Source organism: Ambystoma mexicanum, chromosome 3q (assembly GCF_040938575.1).
Source record: "Ambystoma mexicanum isolate Mex_15411 chromosome 3q, UKY_AmexF1_1, whole genome shotgun sequence".
Taxonomy (NCBI): domain Eukaryota; kingdom Metazoa; phylum Chordata; class Amphibia; order Caudata; family Ambystomatidae; genus Ambystoma; species Ambystoma mexicanum.
The window spans coordinates 579,308,816-579,328,841 of record NC_090926.1 but is presented as its reverse complement, the minus strand read 5'-3'; the positions used below and the strand labels follow the sequence as shown (position 1 = coordinate 579,328,841).

General features: G+C 47.8%; 1 protein-coding gene across 2 annotated transcripts in view; it reads left to right on the top strand.

The window, feature by feature from the left end:
• MYH9 (myosin heavy chain 9) overlaps positions 1 to 20,026 on the top strand; it is a 500,061-nt gene that overhangs the window by 431,096 nt on the left and 48,939 nt on the right. For both annotated transcript variants that reach the window (XM_069654373.1, XM_069654374.1), the window contains exon 36: positions 2,023 to 2,111. In XM_069654373.1, coding sequence (XP_069510474.1) covers positions 2,023 to 2,111 — 89 coding nt within the window. The remainder of the gene's footprint in view (positions 1 to 2,022; positions 2,112 to 20,026) is intronic.

Sequence of the window (20,026 nt, the reverse complement as noted above, 5' to 3'; positions counted from 1 at the left end):
AAGACATTAGATTTGTATTGAAAAAAAGAGGTGAGATGGGGTATGAGGAGGGGTAGATTTTAGGAATGGGGGGGTAGGAATGGAGTCGGAGGGAGCGAGCAGTAGGATGAGTTTGGGATAGTAGGGTAACTTCAGATTGAGTGACTGGAAGAAATGGGGATATGGAGGAGGGTGGAGTAGAGTAAGGAGGAGAGGATAGTTTGGCAGAGATTGAGGACTTTGTTAGAGAAGGAGGCAAGATCAGAAGCAGTAAGAGGCAATAAAAGGATCAGCGGTAGCAGGATAGAGAAGACTGGATAAGGTTTGAAAGATGCAGCAAGGGTGAGAAGATTGAGATTGGAGAAGGTCAGAGAAATGGGTGCTTTTAGTGGAGTTGAGGGACGAGTCAGAGTATGAAAGGAGAAGTATGCAGTTTGGTTGGAGGGGGTGTGGGTGTTTGAGCCATAGTCGTTCAAGGCGCCTGAGAAGGCGGCACATGGAGGAGAAGTGAGGAGAAAACAAAGGTTGTGCAGGTCGGCGAGAAGGGCGGAACGGGGAGAGAGGGTAAAGATCAAGAGTAGAAGTGAGGGAGGAGGAGAGGGTGGAAGAGGCTTTGGAAGCTGAGTGAAGAGAATTGGGAGAGCGGGGGAGGGAACAAGAGCAGGATGCAAGGAATAAAGCAGGGTTTAAGTTGCGTGGATCATGCCGGAAGAAGAGGGTGGAGAATAGAGGGGTGGGAAGTAGAGGGGGAGGGGAGAGAGCGAAAGAGAGCAGAGCGTTAGTTGGGTAGAGTAGATATAGGAGAGGCAGTGAAGGAGGAGTTAAAGATAGTCGATATTAGAGCCAGATTGATGAGTGGGGGGGGGGCAGAAGAAGGTAAGAGTCAAGGATGGATAAGAGAGGAGGTGTGAGAGATAGAAGAGAGGAGATTGAAGTCGCCAAGCACAAGTAAAGGAGTAGTGATTCAGCCTTATAATAAGAGTGGCGCTTATGTACTGCCTCAGATATAAAGTTTTTATGAAAAACTTTAGAAAAACTGTCCTAACACACTGGAGTCAAGGTGGGCTACACAAAAGGTTCCCACCAAAGGCAAAACACACATTCAGACGCCCCCCCTCCCTCCCAGAATGGTAGAAGGGCAAACTAAGAGCAACCGCACTAGAAATGGCGAAAAAAGAAAGCCACCATATTAGAACATTAGTGACCCTTTTGTGCATACCTACAGCTGTGAATACAGCCTGCGGTAGAAAAATGCAGAAGGCCAGGAGAATGGTCCGGGAGGATAGTTTGGGGGCAGGGGGGGCCAACGCGTTTGTCTTCAAGCAAGATAACGCATAGCAACACTGGTTTGAATCCCAGGCTCACTCTTAGAAACTGGTCCCAGGTATTAAGCGCCTTACGAAAGAACAATTATATAAAGTTGTTAGAACATGTTCACTGCCACCAGCGGTAACTGTAGAGTTGTTAATGTGACCAAAACGTCACAGGACAGAGCGAAGGGGGATACCTAGTATCCCCATAGCACTCCATATAAGGTGGGGTGTGCTAATCTCTAATAAGTTTGTTTTGTAGGAAGGCTATAAAGTACCCCCATTTCCTTAAGAGTAGTTATTAGGGCAAATGGAAATATAAAAGAGAACCCAAAGGGTCCCCAACAACACTGCAGAGGGTGACGTGTGTAACGCCAATGACTTCAAGCAAGACTCGCTAAAAATAAGTAAAACATAAAGAACAGAGTTCCCATGGTTAAAGCATGTAAGAATCAATGGGGGGCTTGGGGGGGGGGGGGAGACCCCCCTCATTCAGGAGAAAGAGAAGGTCCAGAAGTCCAGCCTAAAGGATGGGGGTCTCACTGGGAGGGGGGGTGGAATTAAGCATACAACTCAAATCTCCCAAACCCTTGGCTATTATGTGCCTGTTTGGGTGACTGAGGAGAGGGGCAGTTTTGGGGTGGGGGGTAATGATTGGTGGTAACTGTTTAGGGACTGGAGGATTATTTATTTTTTAAATATCTTACTGTCTTGAATGGTTCTTAATTTCAAGGAACTGGCAGCTGCAGAACGAGCAAAGCGACAAGCCCAGCAGGAGAGAGACGAACTGGCTGACGAAATTAACAGTAGTAGTGGAAAGGGGTATGTATTTTCTTGTGAATTGAAGAATAATGCTTGGGTATTGCAGTGCTCCAATTCATAGGCTGCTCCCTAACGCTGTCCATAAGGATCGATGCGTTTGGGTTTAGCATGATTGCAATGCTTTTGAGAGCATTTTCATAGGGTGGGGCCATGGTTTGGAGGGCATCTAAAAACACTATTACATTTTATTGGGCAGAACTTAATGAGCTGTGGTGAAGAATGTCCAGGCTTAGCTGTGGTGCTTTTGACATCGCCAGGCGGATGGCTGCAATCTAGATAAAGGCTTGTATCTGGCCTTAACAACATACTCGTTATGACCGATCTCCTATGAGGATAATCTCACTTCATCTGCTCTAGCTTTTAGAAGTTCACATCCTTAGAACATTCTTCCCTCGCCTTGATGCTGATTCTTCTATTGAGTATGGACATTTTAGACTGCATTACAACTTTGGTCGATCCACCGAATTTTGGTTTCACCTGTTCCAATTATTGTTTATTGCTCCTTGGTGTAAAGATGGATTTCTAGAATCTTGCCTGGTGGACAGATTTTAAAATGCTATCTTAGTTATGATAAACGGGGAGCCCTGAGAGGTTAGCCCATACCCATGCAAGGTAGTGGTGAGCAGTCAAGGCTTGGTTTCTGGAGAGCGAGAGTGTGGGCAAAGGCCCTCTGAGTCCACACAGGGTGGCACACAATTCAATGTTAGTAAAACGGAAGTGATGGCTGGAAGGGTTAGAATTGAACTGGGGGGTGGAGGGTGACCAAGACTGGATTGCATATGGTCCTTCACCTTTCATAATGGCTTGGCAGGTGAAGAATGATTGTCTGGAGGGTTGCCTAGAGCAATGCCAGAGGTTAAGATTTAGTCTAAAACGTCCAGCCATCTACTTTGTTTTGTGGTCCTCTTCTTAACCTAAAAGACAGGTAAGAGACACACTCATACTCGCTCTCTCCCTCATCATGACCACTGGCACGAACAATCATGCATATGACTCGGACACGCAAACAAGTTTGTGGATTGGGACTAGACGGACCCAGCCCACATCCTGCCAGCAACACACAAAGCCCTCCAGTAGCACGCCAAAAGCTTCTGCTTTCCCGGGCACTGGAAGGTCTGTATAAGGATTTTCCTGGCCTCACAGGCCTGGAAGAAGACTAAAGAACAAGATGGCCCTCTCCTATCTTTTCTAACTTCTTCTCTATCGACTATCCTGCTCTCATCACTAAATCTGGTAGGAAGAAGTTTAAAAAGGACATCCTGGTCTCCAACTCAGGCCTCCCTATCGCAGGCACCTATACCAGTGCCTCCTCCAGGCAAACTTTCACCAACATCCTCTGTCATTACCTCGGCAGACCTATGGCACTCTTCATATGGTCTGTGCTTTCGCCATTCTCTTCTCCCATTAATGGTGGCACACGGTGGGAGGCCCTCCTGGCCTCCTTCCACTCCTCTAAGGTCCGCATTGTTTACTCAAATGGTACCGTCTTGGTCTAAGGCCCTCAAGCCAACCTTCTCCTCTTTGATGGACTCTTCCCATGCCTAATCAATTTCCTTTCTTCTCTTGCCGTCTCCTCATTGGCTACCTTGCCCTCTCTACTCCCCTACTCCCCTTTCTCCCCCCCCCCCACCTCCTCCTCTTCCCCCCCCCCTCCCTCTGGCTTCCTCTACATCTCAGCAGGGCATACCTCTGATTTGTACCCCTCCCTGGAAGTCTCAAGGACGGCAACCTTCTCCATATTGAAGGAGAAAGGACCTAGGCTAGTTAGCCATCGGTGTGGGCCGCACACCTAAATTTCCCCAATAGGGTTAAAACATTTGATTTAGATTGTAAATGACAGTAAAGCCATCTTCAATAAAGTTGCTTCAAAGTACTTTTATTTTGCAAGTTATTATTGTGTTCAAACTTTCCTTTAGTTAACGAATGGTTAAACTTCACCAATTCGTTTTGTGCTGATGCAATGGCAAAGGAAATTAACCTACCCACAATTGACAAACACGTACATGTGGGTACCCTGTTCTTCTGAATGCATATATATCTGATGTTTTTCCAAATGTTCTAACAAAGATTTTTTTGTATATGTTCTTGTACATTTAACCTGGCTCTGAAGGAGTTACCTTTCCGAAATGCATTAGCCCTAGGTTAATTTCCTTTGCCATTGCATCAGCACAAAACGAATTGGTGAAGTTTAACCATTCGTTAACTAAAGGAAAGTTTGAACACAATAATAACTTGCAAAATAAAAGTACTTTGAAGCAACTTTATTGAAGATGGCTTTACTGTCATTTACAATCTAAATCAAATGTTTTAACCCTATTGGGGAAATTTAGGTGTGCGGCCCACACCGATGGCTAACTAGCCTAGGTCCTTTCTCCTTCAGCACATAACGTGTGTCCCACACGGTGACACAGTATAATGGGCTGCACCCTTCGAAGTAAATCTAAGAGTATACTCAACAGATACTAATTCAATCAAAACCAAAGAAACAAGCTGTGCACCCTCTCCCATTCTTCAAACCTTCTCCATATTGCCACTCTTAGCTCTCGCTCAGCTGTCAACCACCCTTCCGACATCTGCCACCTTCTGGAGGAACTTGACCTCTGTGTCCTCGGTCTCACCGAGACATGGTTCACTGCCAGCTCTGTCACGAGCTTTGACACCCTCCTCCCTGATGGCTACAAGATCCTCTCTGCGCCCAGGTCCAACCGCTTTGGAGGGGATGCAGCCCTGATCTTCCCAGAGTGGATTCCTGCCTCTGTCATTCCCACACAGGCCTACTCCTCTTTCGAATGCCACGTCTACAGGCTCCCTCTCTCCTAGCCAGTCCCTTATCGTGGCGACTAGCTCCTGGTCAGATCTCCTCCTTCCTCTGAGTGGGCAGACCTCTCTTCACTCCTGGTCTCGACCACTCAACTCCTTCTTGGGGATTTCAAAATCCACCTGGATGCTTCCTGTCCTTCCTCTGGACTCTTTTGCGATCTCTGCGACTTTCTATTCTCCCCTCTGGCCCAACTCGCACTGCAGGGCACACTCTGGATCTTCTGATCTCCCCTTTCTGACCCTCTCACCACTCCTCGCTCCTGGAATGATCACTTTCACCTCTCCTCCCAGCTCACCCTCTCTACCCCTCAGGCCAAGCCAACCCCTTCACTGCCAACTGCCTTCTCGGTCATCCGGCCCATAAAGCTTGCGTCAATCGAGGCTTTCGCCACCACTTTCTCACCCCTCCCCCTTTGGCTGACTCACACCCTGACCCTGCCCTTTCCATGCTCCACTCTGCTATATCTGACACTCTTGATATTCTTGCCCCTGTCATGAGGATATGCCTGAAGCCCAAAGCCAAGTGCAACTCCTGGTACGACTCAAACCTCGTCTCTCTTAAACACAAGCGCAGGGTGGCCGAGAAGAAATGACGTGCTTTGTGTACATGCTCTGACAAACTGGCCTGCTGCCTTCTAAAAGGCAATACCGGCTCTGTCCTCACCAAGAAGAGCGCTCGCATCCAAGCCTGCATCTCTGCGGCATCTAACAACTCGGCTGAACACTTCAAAATCAGCAAGGAACTGGACAATCCTGCTGCAGTCTCTACCCCTCCTGTCCCTTCCCAGGCCCTCTGCACGGCACTGGCTTCTCATTTCATCTCTAAAACTCAGGTCATCCTGTCCGCTCTCCTCCTCCCTCTACTCACTGCTCTTCCTTTGGCTCTTCTGCAGCCACCTCTCCTCACTCCTTCTCTGCCTTTCCCCTGTTCTCCCCTGACAAGATTTCTAGACATGTCAGATCTATGAAAGTCTCGACAAAACAGGCTCATCCCTGTTCCTCCAAAACCATCAAGGATCACATAGACTCCTGGCTCGTGCCCTGGCCAACTTCTGCAACCACTCCTTCGCCACTGGAGTCTTCCCATCCCCCTTGAAGCACTCCCTTGTGCACCCCCTTCTTAAACCCTCTGCGGACCCTTACTGCCCGGTCAACTATTGCCATCACTCCCTTCCTTGGCAAACTCCTGGAAAACCTGGCCATCGCCCAGCTCAACCTTCACTCTGAATCTGTTGGTTGTCTCCATGACCATCAGCCTGGCTTCAGAGCCGCTAGAAGCACGCAAACTGATCTCCGAAACATCCGTGCAGACCTGCTCTCCAACCTTGACTCCAGCACCCCCTGTGTCCTCATCTTACTTGATCTCTCCTCTGCCTTTAACACGGTTAACCATGCCTTACTGCTGAACTGTCTCTGTGACAACCTGGGGATCACCGGTCAGGCCCTGGCGTGGCTGACTTCTTTCCTTTCTGACCGACCCTCCCAGGTTCAACTTGGGTCCTTCCTCTCCTTATCTCTACCTGTGGTGTTCAACCAATATCTAGCACTTTTTGCCCACCGTATTGCCGCGCTCTGCCCCACCCCAACTTCCAGTGCTATGCCATTAACACTTGGCTCATTTTCAGGCTACTCTCAGCCACCTCTTCTCCCTCCCTCATCTCGGACTGTATCTGCTATCCAGGAGCGGTGTGCCGCCAATGATCTGTCTTAATGCCAGTAAAAACGAGATACTCCTCATTGGCACACCTACTCCCTCCTTTCCTGCCACTCTGGCCGGCCTCTCTTGGCCCCCCTCCTGCCCCCACATGTGAGGCTAAAAACCTCGGTTGTCTTCGACTCCTCACTCTCCTTTACTCCTCACATCTCTAAGAAGTCACACTACCAGCTGCACCTCCTCAGAGGTATTCTTCCTTTCCTTTCCTCTCCTTCCCCCAGAAGCTCACTGTTTACAGAGCTCTGGTTCTCTCCAGGCTGGACTATTGCAACAGCCTCTTTTTAAATCTGCCTGCTACTACTCTCCGCCCTTTGCAACTCATCCAGAACAGGACTGCGAGCCTTGGCGTCAAGCCCAGGGATTGTCTCTCCGTGGCTGAAATCTTTGCACTGGCTCCCTGTGGCTGTGAGGATTAAGTTCAAAACCCTCTGCATTGTCCACAAGGCCTTCTGGGGCCTCAATACCTTCTACTCTTCCTAAATATCTTCTTTCAAGAGCTCTTTGCTCAGCCGCCTCCAACTCCCTCCGGGGTCAGTCGCTTCTCCAAGCAAAGAGTTGGTGGTTGATCTTTCTTTGGCTGGGGCCTCCCTTTGGAACAGCCTCTCTGAAATTTGAGTAGAATCATCTCCGGTTCCGGAAGCACCTAAAACGTTTGCTTCTGCTTTTTCTCCTCCTTTCCCCTGCTAACCTTGTGGCTGGAACTGCACTGGTTACTTGGCTATCCTCTGATCTCAGGCCCAGGTCCCTCCCCCGCCAGTCACACACACCTGCACTACCTTCAGTGCAACCCCCGCTCTTGGACTGTTTCTGTATCCCCTCAGTCCCACTACCAGCACTTGACATCTGTTATCTGCACTTACTGTTGCACTTGCCACCTGGTGGCCGTACTTTAACCTATTGCGTATTTATTCTATTTTCCCATGTATTGCACTGTGCCCCACCCCAAATGCACTTGTGCAATCTGAATGACACCTGGCCTAGTAGGATTGTTCCCCCGACCCCCCCCCCCCACCCCCCTTGCCTCGTCGAGCCTTGAAACACTTGTGTATAGGCACGTTATAAATGCCATGTCATATCAAAAGGACAGATGAAAAATCTTGTGGCGTGCCCATGTTTGACCAATAGCTACAGTTAGCTAAACGCGGTAAAGCTAAAATGAAAAGTCCCAAAAGGTGGGGAAAGTCACTGCTGCCACCAGCTTATCCAATTAGCATGGTTAGGGTAACCAAAAATCCTCTTAGTATAGGGCAAAACAGTGTGTACCCCATTGTACTGCAGTGTAAGCTGCTTTGTTCAATAAGTTACCACAAGTGATACAAAGTAACCAAAAGTCACCACATGACTAAGGGCAACTATGTTTCCCAGTACTGACAGCCTGAAGGACATGTCAGTTTCCCTATAACAGATGAGCAAAAGCCAATGTGGTGAAGCTTACTGCAAAAAGGAGGACATAATCAAAAATAATAGCAAAGGGTTTGGTGGTTCCATAAAGATGGAAGGCATGGTGCAGTAAAGAGAAATCTTTCCTAACCGTATACTTGTAACTGGGTTGGTGTATTAAGTGGTGTTGGGGAGAATTTTCAGTTTAGTGCTAAATTCCTCCCACCTTAGAGACCCTCAGCTCTTTTAATGAACTTTACGACTTTGTACTTTTAATTCTGTTTCTTTTTGGTTTTGGAGTCTGACAAACTCCATTGGCATCATCTTTGAATTGTGACACACAGCACCTTCAGTGCAGTGGCACAGGGAAGTCTTACATTTCCCAAAGGTTTAAATTCCTTGTCTTCGAAAAACTGTTTCCAAGAGCAGTAAAGTAAAATTTACTTTACTTACAATTTGTAACTTTCTAGACCCAGCTCACACTAACTTACAATAGGATGCTAGAGGGTTACTTAGTATCCCCTTTGTCTAGTTTCTCATGTAACATGTGTATGTTACCCCTTCTACAATAATGGCTGGTGGCAGTGGTTTACTTTTTCCTACCTTTGTGTTTTTACCGCGGGCTGCAATTGCAGCTGCAGTAAAGCACCCATGGGTGCCCATTTTGTCAAGTTGGGCCGGTCGTCTTTTTTTCGCAATTTCTTATAGGAAAGGTCCTTCGGATTTACTCTGTGCGCCAAACCAGGTTTGGTCCCTTTGTTTTTGTCTTTGGCGGAATTCACTGGTGAGGCCCTCTTCTGGCTCCAGCGTGTCTGACAGGGCAGGAAGCGAGGGAGGTACCCGAAAACTCCCTGTGCTTAATCCCCTTGGTTACAGGAATGCACCCAAAGGTGATTGGCTGGCTGTCCTCGAAGGACTGCCACCCTGCTGTGACAGCTGGGCAGCGAATGAATGGGAGAAACCTGCATAGGCAAGGTCTTTTAGAGAGAAGGCAGAATTGACCACTGGACGAAGGAATCCAAAGAACTTGGAAGAGACGCTTGCTGCAACTCCTGGGACGTTGGTTTTCCTGGTGAAGCCCTGCTGAAGCTCCAAATTTGCCTTGACTAGAGACGCCCTGCATAGGACAGCTTCTCCCCTTGGGTTGGTGGGACCAATCAACCCCAAGGCTAACTCATCTGGAAATCCTCTCGAAGCTGGCTGTAATTCCATTGCTGCTGCAGGATCCGAGTGCCAGGGAGAGGAACACCAGAATCGAGTGCATTGTTTTTAAGTCAGACCCTAGCTCCAGACAGATCCTCCGGACACCCTCGAAGCAGGACTAACCAAGCCTGAGCCACCTCCAACAGAGTGCTGGACCCCAGATGCGAGGAAAGTCCAAAAGGTATCCGAGAACCGCGGTGGTGCTATTTGCGAGAAGCTGAAACCAAAAAGTGCCGCTGATCTGAAGTTTCGCCATTGCTGCCACCAACCTTCAATTAGTAGTGCAGGAGTCCCCAGACCACCTCCCTCTTGTACCCACGACTGAGGCCCAGGAACAACAGGATCTGCCATATTACAGAAGCCATCTGGAATCAATTTCTTCAGACCTAAGGTACTGTAAACTAAGGGGTACTTGGCTATTGCTCTGTAACTTGCTAGCTGTCAGTTGGGACTTGCTTTTTGTTACCTCTTGCAGAGTTGCTTGCAGCTTTGCCCCTCCCAAGCCTCCCAGCTTGTGGCCCTACAGTGATTGAACATTCTGCAAGACTTTTTACTTGCCTTCAAAAAGTGCTTCAGCTCACCTAGACTTTGATCAATCGACATTGGCTGTCCTGGCTCCCTGAAAGATTATTCTCTTCTCTGACTTTGTGCTTTAACTATCCCTCAACTCGCACAGTCTATAACTTGTGTAGCTGGGAAAGGGTTAATTTACTTTGCAATTGGGGGGGGGTCAAAAGTACTTCCCTGCTTAAGAATATTTGTTTACCTTTGTTTTATTCCCTATTTTCCTTTTTGACACCCATGCAGTATTGCTGTAAATGTTTGTTTATTTATTCGTATTTTTAAAGCGCACATCAGCCCAAGGGCATCGTGGCGCTGTTACAGTATATACATTGCTGGTTACAAGGAATACATGGTAGTTACATGACAGTTAGATTACAGATTCAATTTAGGGTTACATAAGTTTGACATTAGATTGTTTGGGAGACATAGTGCCTGGACTGTGGGAGGTACAGGGCATTGTCAGGTAGTCCTATTGATTGTGAAGTGAGTGTTATGTGAATAGTGTGGTTTTGAGCGATTTGCGAAAGGCGAGCAGGGTGGGTTCTGCTCTGTGTATTAGGGCGAGCATTCCATAGTTTAGGTGCTATGTGAGGGAATCCAATGCCGCCAGCATTCGTTCTATGAGCGGTACACAAGAGTTGGTTAGCAAGGTGGCTTCTGGTAGGGCGGGTAGAGGTGTTTTTGGATAAGGTTTCTGATGGGTTAGGATGGGGCGGAGAGATAGATGCATTTGTGCATCAGGGTGAGAATTTTGAAGTCTATCCTTTCCTTAATAGGGAGCCCGTGGGCATCGCATCTGGGATATGTGGTCCCTTTTTGGAATGTGTAGGGCTGCGCGGAGCGCGTTGTTCTGTACTAGAGTCTGTTTATTTTTTAGTGAAAGTGCCTGCCAGGAGGGCGTTGCAGTAGTCCAGTCTAGCTCCTATAGTGGCTCTGGAGAGGCAGTTATGAGTGGTTAGAACGGGTTTTATGGTAGTTATAAGTTTGGTGGTGTGAGCAGAGGCGGAGGAAATGGCGCTGACTTGGGTCATAGTGCCCTTGGGACCAAGGATGATCTTGGTTTTATCCCCGTTTATGCAGAGACCATTGATTGCCATCCAGGTTTGCTGTTTGCATCATGGTCGTAATCTCCGGTGAGGGGAGGACGACTTGGGTGTCGTCGGCATAGTTTGTATATCCTATGCCGAGCGCATCCAGCAGGTCAAAGAGGTTTGGTGAACAGGTTGTAGAGGGTGGGTGCTGTACATGAACCTTTGGGGACTCCACAGTTGATGGTTGTGTGGTCGGCATGGGCCTGATCAGAGTAAATCTTCATGGCCCTTCCTTCAAGGAATGAGGTTATCCAGTAGGAGGCTTTGTCCGAGAAGTGGGCTGCAAAGTCAATTTAGAACACTCTATGGGCCTGGGACACTTCTTAGATCAGAAACAGTCTTGCACAAATTTAGTTTGTAGAAAATCACTTATAGGGTCACAAGCAGTTAAGCCTGCGAGAAGCGTTGAGATCAACTCTCAAAGTAAGCTAATGCAGATCCCAACGGAGAAAAGCACAGCTAAAAAGACATCTTAATGCTAAAAGAACGAAAGGGATGCTGTGGCTAAGACGTGATAAAGAAACAAAAGACAATCTCTGTAGATATTGAAAAATAAGAATAGAATCATCAAAGCATTTGATAACAGAATGTTTGGCCATCACCAATCAGATCTTTTCTTCTCGGAAAATGTGCTCCATTGAATGGAAACATGGAAGACTGATGGATCCACGTAGTATCTGGGCACAACATTAAATTAACTTGTGCAGTGGTGGACTAAATAGCCAAGATAATTGTGTAATCAGATTAAGTATTCGCTTATCAGAAACTCTTAAAACTAGAGGCGGCAACAAGGATATTCATCTCTGAGAACAAGACTTGAATTAGTGCTGGTGGGCGTGTTATTTTTTCTGCGGTATCCTTATCACTCAATGTTGGCATTCAAGAACAAAATTGATAATTTAAGAGTTGAATTTTGGAATGAGTCGTTTGTAATAAAAGCTTGTATAAACTAAATGTTAAAATAAAAAGACTAGTTAAGTACCCCAAGCCTAAACGGTACCTCGGTTTTGAAGAATAGTCCTGCTGGATTCTAGTTTACTACAGCGGTGCAGACCTTTGTTCCTGAGCCTCAGTCATGGGGGCAAGGAGGACGTCTGGAGGGCTCCTGCGGTGGTACTTGGGAGGTTGTCGGCAGCTACGGCTCTTTTCATTGTCGCAGATCTCTGATACCGGTTGGGCTTCTTTCACTCCTTGGGTCCTGCACTCTGGTGAGGAGACTCGAGAGCTGGTTGTCCTGCTTCTGGAGTGTCCTTGCGAGACTCCTGGAGCTTCTAGCTGGATTTCAGATGTTGCACTGGACTACGGATTACGACACCTGGAAGTCAGTTCTTGCAGCAGTAAAGTAGTACAGCCAGTCGGGGAAGATGGTCCAGTGGAGTTTGTCTCTGGGTTAGTTGGTCCCACTAACCCAAGGGAAGAAGTCATCGTCCCTTCCGGAGCTTCTCTTGTTGATCAGAAAAAGGAGTTTCAGCACAGCAGCAGGGCTTCACCGGGCCATTCAAAGGTTCAGGTTCAGGAGGATGCAGCAAGATTTTCACGGTTTCTTCGTCTGCTTCTCCCAGTGTTTGACTCTGCCTCTAGTCCCAAAACCCTCGCCTTTTAAACGGGTTTCTCCCATTCATGCACAGCCTAGGCTGTCAATCACACAGCAGGATGGCTCTCCTGAAAGGACAGCCAGCCACGACTGGGCGCGTTCAGGCATTCCTAGAGACAAAGAATAGGGGAGTTTCGGGACCCTCCCTCACATCCTGAAGCCAGAGGCGGACTGAATCCCGCCAAAGGCAAGACAAAAGGCTCCAATCTGTCTCCACAGAGAGTGAAACCCAAGAAAGACCTCCCAAACATAAAATCGCAAATCTGCGGTAGAAAAGCACAACAATGGTAGGAAAAATGTAAACGATTGCCAACAGCCATTTCAAGTAGTGCGTGTTGGGGAGAATTCTCAAATGTGCTAATTCCCTCTGCCTTAGAGGCCCCCAGCAACTTTGCTGGATTTTGAGGACTTGATTTTTTTTAACCAGGAGAGCGAGGCCCTTTTTCCCATTCTCTCATGCATTTTAATGTGATTTCTGAGCTTTGTGTTTCTTTTGGTTGTGGAGTCTGACAAACGCCATAGGCATCATCTTTTACATTGTCACACTGCACCTTCAGTGCAGTGGCACAGGGAAGTCTTGGATTTCCCCCAAGGTTTAAATACCTTCTGGGATAAACTGCTGTTTCCCAGAGCAGTAAAGTGAAATTGACTTTTCTTACCTTTGTAACTTTCTAGACCCAGCACACACTAGCTTACAATGGGGTGCTGATGGGGCTACCTAGTATCCCCTTTGTCTAGCTTCTCATGTAACAATTTCATGTTACCCTTGCCTCGCTGAATGGCTGGTGGCAGTAATTTTGTTTGAACTACCATGGTGTGCATTTACGCCGGGCTGCGTTCGCAGCTGCAGTAAAGCCCAAAGGTGCCATTTTTGTCAAAATGGCCCTGGTCGTCTTTTCTTTGTGGAAAGGTCCGTCTTAAGATTTACTCTTCGCGTCATACCAGGTTTGGTCCCGTTCGCTTTACCTATGGCAGGATGCACGAGTGAAGCCCGCCTCTGGCTCCAGGGTGTCTGGGGTAGGCAGGAAGTGAGGGAGGTGCCCGAAACACCATGTGCTTAGTCTCCTAGGAGACCCAAATGCACTCTGTAGTGATTGGCCAGCTGACTGTCCTGCAAGGACAGCCACCCTGCTGGGTGATTAACAGCTAGGCTGGAATGAATGGGAGAGAACTGAATAAAAGGTGAGTCTCTTGGCTTGGAAGGCAGAGTGGACCACTGGACGAAGGAACCGAAGAACTTGAAGAGGACGCCTGCTGCAACTCCTGAACCGTTGGTTTGCCTGGTGAAGCCCTACTGCAGGTCTGAATCTCCATGTTCTTGACAGAGAAGCCCTGCAAGGACGACTTCTCCCTTTGAGTTGGTGGGACCAATCAACTCGACACTAAGCCACCTGGATACCATTCTCAGAGCTGGTTGTATTTTCCTCAGAGTGCTGCAGGAAACTAATAAAGGGCAGAGGGACACCAGCTTGTGTGCTTTACTACAGCTACCGTAATTGAAGGTTTGCCAGCTTTTCGACCAGTCCCAGTGCAGGAGTCCCCCAACGTCCTCCCTCTTGTCCCCGCATCTGAGGCTCAGGAACAGCGAGATCTGCAGGAACTGCCAGGAACAGAAGCCGTCAGCTGCATCTTTTTCTTCATTGTAAGGTACTGTGAAAACCCGACCGAGAGAACTTACCTCTCACTGCAAAAGTGCTTGGAACTTTGGCAACCTGCAGGCCTAGTCAGCTTGTGACCAAACATACAAATCTTTCTTTTACAAACTACTTCTGAGAACTTTGGCAAAGACTTTTCTGTTTAACTATCAGAACTGCTTTATCCTATACAAGTTTAGCCCATTGACTTTAGCCTGACTTATTGCATTGACTTAACTCCTCTGATGAACTCATTGTATTTGCACTGTCTAAGAGTAACTGTAATATTCTTTTTATTAACCTATGCCTTTTTGCTCCTATTTCAAAGTACTCTGAATGCCATGTTGCTCCTTCAAAGTAGTTTAAATGCCCCAGAAACATAGTGTAAATTACTGAAGTATATTTGTGTGTAATAGATTGCCTCCTTCTAGTGAATGTTTTATAACTGACTGTAATAAATTAAGAAGTGTTTTACCAAGTGTTGTGATTGTAGACCTCTGTGTAACATTACAGCTCGCATTCCCCTCTTGAGATAAGCTTGGCTGCTTAGCAACGCTACCAAAACTGTGTAGTACAGACTTTAACAAAGGTTGGTTTTGTTTACACCTGTAGTCCTAGTTGTGTGTAATGGTCCCAAAGGGTACTGCATACAAACTTTGCCTAACACTGCTTAAGAATATTTGTGGTCTCTTGTTTTAATAACCTTTTCCGTTTACCAACTTATAAAAGTATTTTGAATGCAAACAGTAAGATATTAATGTCCCCAGCACCCTAAATTTGAAGTCACCTGAAGGTGTAGGTTGTCTTTGTGGGCCATCCCAAAATGGTTTTTACTGATTTAGAAACTGAGTGTACAGTATTGAAGTGTGTTTGTGTGTTAATATTATGTTGCTCCCTTCTGAAGAAGGCTTATTCTAACGGACTGATAAATTAATAATTGTTTATTCAAGAAACCTTGAGTGTAACAGTTTATTTGAATACTTATCACTGTGAATCTGTGTAACTCCCGTATAGCTCACATTGATCCCTCTTGAGATGAGCCTGGCTGCTCAACGCACTACCAAAACTGTGTAGTACAAGCTTATACCAAAGGTTGGGTTTCCTATATCTGTAGTCCGAGTTGTTTGTTGTGTTCCCAGAGGGTACTGCATACAAACGTTGCGTAACAGTGAGGTTAACCTACAAAATGTTACGTGGGAGAGTAGGAGAAAGGGCTACTAGGTTGCCCCTCCCCCCAGCATTCCACATAAGATGCTGTGTGCTGGACCTACAAAGACAAAAGTTAAGTAAAGTCAATTTCAATTTACTATTCTTGGGAACGGTAGTTCACACAAGAAAACGTATTTAAACCTTATGAGAAATCTAAAGGATTTCTCTGTGACGCTGCACTGAAGGTGCTGTCACCAGACAAAATGCATATGCCTATGGAGTTAGTCAAGAAAAAGGTCTCACTTACTCCAGGGTTAAAATTAAAAAGTCCCAAGTCCAGCAAAAGAGCTGGGGGTCTCAAAGGTTGAAGGGTATTAGCACAGAAATGAGCCCTTCCACCCATTGGTGGAAAAATAGAGCAGGTTGGGAGGAAGGGAACCAGGGGAGGATGATGAGGCCAGCCAGACAGGGAGGGAAGGGTAAGCCTCTGCCCCAACCCACACAGTCGGCACACTGGCAGCAGCCAAAAAGAAGAGATGTGTTCTCTCTCTCTCTCCACAGGTCTTATTTAGGGCTGTTGCTGCCACCAAGGAACACTTGGTTGCCAAGGATACATTTTTGTGTGTTTCCAGGGAAGGGGAGACCAGGCAACTGGTTTGTTTGGGTGTTCAGGGACAAGTTTTGTTTAGTTTCTACGGGAGATGGAATGCAGGGCTGGACACACATTTTCAGGTGTTCTGTGTGATTCCCAGGTCAGGGGCAGGACAGTTGGACGTTAATTATTGGGTGTGGTAAGTGACTTTCCAGACACACCCACCCCATCCCCATGATGTACACAAGTGGAAGTAATTTTGCAGGGATCAAGAAGGGACAGACAAAGAGGAGATGGCAATTACCTGGTAGGACAAGTGGGTAAAATGGTCAGGCCAGATTGGTAGCTCTGGAATTCTGGTAGCTGGGTGGGGAAAAGGTTTAACTGTTTTTTCCAGCCTTTTTGCATCCATTGAGGCCTTTCATGACTGCGTTCAGGGCCTTTCAGAGTTCATGGCTGTCCCTCTGCCTGAGGAAGCCTCCCCACCCCCGAGAGTTGGGAGTGCTAGCAAAGGTCTTTGGGAAGTGTGCCACAATCCAGTCAGGCATCCCTCTCCAGAAGGATGTCCTGCAGGTGGCGCGAAAGGTCTGTAAGAAGCCCAGGGCTAGTGCCCAGATGGACAAGAAGTTGGACAGCTGGTTCAGGCTGACCGACGCAGAGCCAATCCTCCAGGCCTCGCAGCCACATTCTTCAGTGGTGGCTGCGGCCTCCTTACATTCTAAACCATAGTCTTCGTTTTCTTCCACAGGAGCCCCCTCCCGTTCTCCGATGAAGAGGTCCATGAGTCATTAGGAAAGCGCGGGTATTCCATCTGCAACAAGCAGACGCCCTCTTGGCTCCAGCAAAAATTTCTGCACGACCTCCCTTCGGACAAGCAAGCCTCCTTCAAGGCTGGTCTGGCAGGCGCCGGGCCATTGCTCAGGACCTCAGTCTTGTCTCCCACATCGAAACAGCCAGCAGAGGACTGTGCCTTGGTGTCAAGATGAGAAGGACGGCTTGGATGCACGCCTCCAAGTGCTCATCTGCCCTTCAGGAGCTTGTCCTTTCTCATTCGTCAACTGATACAGAGTTGACAAACAACTCAAATCGCCAAGTTCTTGGCCATCCTGACAATCTGGACAGATTCCTTCCAAGTCCCAGGACAGGACTGAATTCAAACCCTACTCTCAAGGGGTTTCGGTACCATGGTACACTGAGCAGGACCACAGGAGGAAGCAGCAGAGGACTTTGTGTCAGTTTTTCCACCACACCCCCCGCTTGTGATGCCAAAAAGCAGTGACTTCAAGGTCGGGGAACACAGCTTGCCTGTGGGGGGCATTTTGGCTCTTTTCCAGGTCTCCTGAAAGCGTCTTTTCAGCAACCCGTGGATATTAACCATAGTCTCCATCGGCTTCAGTCTTCCTCTTCCTTGGCCTTTACCAGCCTCTCCTCTCGTCAGATCAGGTCCCCGGCTCTTACAGGCGGTCCTTGTGCTCTTGGAGATGCAGGCGATAGGACCGGTTCCTCTTTCAGACAGGAGCTCCGGGTGCTATTCCAGGAGTTTTGTGGTACCCAAGAACAACCAGGCTGGCCTGTTGAGGGTTGGGTCACCCGAGGGGGTGCCAGAGATTGGCGGATATCCTTCATCAGCTGGGGCTCTCCATCAACCAGAGGAAGTCATTTGTGCCCATCTCAGGAGCGGGTGTTGCCTATTTCCATGAGGCTCCTCTCCCTCTGCAAGGCTAACTCGACCACCTTGGCATGGTGGTTCCAAAATATTCTGGGCCTGATGGCCTCCTCCATACTCGCAGTACAGCACGTTTGCCTCCAAGATTAGGCGCACCCAGCTCCACCTGGCAGCTAATAGGGATCAGGAGACGGGGTCTGTCGGACAGGCTCCCAATACCACCGCTCCTACTTAGCAATCTTCGCTGGTGGATGTAGAGTGGCAATGTTTCAGTGAGAGCCCCCTTCACCCGACCCTGGTGGTGACGATGGACTCTTCTTTTGGGCTCGGGTGGGGGTTACTCTGGAAGACTACGTGTTGCATGGTCCAGGGTGGAAGCCCTCCTGCAAATCAATATGCTCGAGCCCAGGGCAGTGGGCCTGGCCCTAAAGGGGTTTTTGCCTCTGATCAGGGACAGGTCTGTTCTGGTCAGTGTTGGGGAGATTTCTCATACATGTGCCAATTCCCTTCACCTTGGAGACCCCCAGCAACTTTGCTGGATTTTGAGGACTTGATTTTTTTTTTTTTACCTGGAAAGAGTGAGCCTTTTTTCCCACTCATGTATTTTGATGTATGTTTTACTCTTGTGTTAACTCCATAGGCATCATCTTTTCGTGTTACACTGCACCTTCAGTGCAGTGACACAAGGGTGTCTTTTAGACTTCCAAAAGGTTTAAGTACCTTCTCTGGGATAAACTACTGTTTCCCAGAGAATGTAATGTTAAATTGACTTTACTAGTCTTTTTAAATTCCTAGACCCAACACACACCATCTTCCTATAGCGTGCTGGAGGGGGTTACCTAGTATTCCCCTGTGTCTAGAAACTCATGTAGTAGTCAAATGCTACCCTTTCCTATCGAAATGGCTGGTGGCAGTGGTTTTACAACAAACTACCATGATTTTTCCCCACAGTGAACACTGGTAGCTAATAATCGCGGGAGCCATGTTTTTCAAGATGGCACCTTAAGCCCCTTAGTTTAAACAGGTCCTGGTCTTCTTTTATTGCGGTTTCTTTTTGGAAAGGTCCTTCTAGAGTTTGTCTCTGCGCGCCAAACTAGGTTTGGTCCCTTTGTTTCTGTGCCTTTGGCGGGCTTCAGGACTAAAGACCGCCTCTGGCGCCCGAGTGTCTGGGGTGGGCAGGAAGAGAGGGAGGTGCCTGACACTCCCTGTGCTTCATCTCGTAGGAGACCCAAATGCACTCTGGCGTGATTGGCTGACTGTCCGGCAAGGACAGCCACCCTGCTGGGTGAGTGACCGCTAGGCTGGAATGAAAGGGAGAAACCTGGTCGACTCTGCCTTTAACTGTCCCCCGATGACCTCCCTCTTGTCCCCACGACTGAGGCTCAGGAACAGTGCGATCTGCAGGAACTGCCAGGAACCAACGTCTTCAGCTGCATCTTTTGCTTCATATTCAGGTACTGTGCCAACCCGATTGAGAGAACGCCTCTCTCGCTGTGAAAGTTCGTGGAACTTTCCCAACTTGCATCCCTAATCAGCTTGTGACCCAACATATGATTCTTTTTCGTACAAACTACTTCTGAGAACTTGGGCAAAGACTTAACCGTTTACTCTTTCCTATGCAAGACACTAGTCCGTTGACTTTGGCCTAGGCCTATGGAACTGAATCGAGTACTCTATTGAACTGCCTAAGAAAGTATTTGTGATCTATTCTAACTTGTGCCGTTTTATTCCTATTGACAGTAACTGAAATGCCATTTTGCTCCGATTTCAGGGGAGCCTAATTTGTTCAGAAACGTATTGGTTTGATATTGAAGAGTTTGTGTATAATATGAAGAAGTGTTTTACCAAGAAACCTTGAGAGCCAGTGTCTACTTGAACCACTGCGATTGTAAGACCTCTGTGTAACCTCTTGTTTGTACTGCTCACATTCCCTCTTGAGATGAGCCTGGCTGCTCAGCTCGCTCCCATGAAACAGTGTAGTACAGACTTGTACCAAAGGTTGGTTTTGCTTACACCTGTAGTCCTAATTGTATGTGCATGCAATTCTGCCTAACAATACCTCCAACTCTCTCTTCCTAAATATCTTCCTTCTCGAGCTCTTCGCTCATCCGCCTCCAACTCCCTCAGGGTCAGTCGCTTCTCCAAGCAACGTGTTGGTGGTAGATCTTTCCTCGGCTGGGGCCTCCCTGTGGAACAGCCTCCCTGAAACTTGAGGAGCATCTCCGGTTCCGGAAGCACCTCAAAACCTTCCTCTTTGCTTCTCCTCTTCCCCTGCTGAATTTCTGGCTTAAACTGTACTGGTTACCTGGCCACCCTCTGATCTCTGGGCCCAGGTCCCCTCCCCTACCAGTTACACACCTGCACTGCCTCCCTGGCAACCACCGCACTTGGACTGTTTTCAGTATCCCTACAGTCCCCCCACCAGCACTCGACACCTCCTGATGTCTGCACTTGCCCTTGCCACCATCTGGCCCTACTTCTCTTATTGTTATTTATTCTATTACCCCA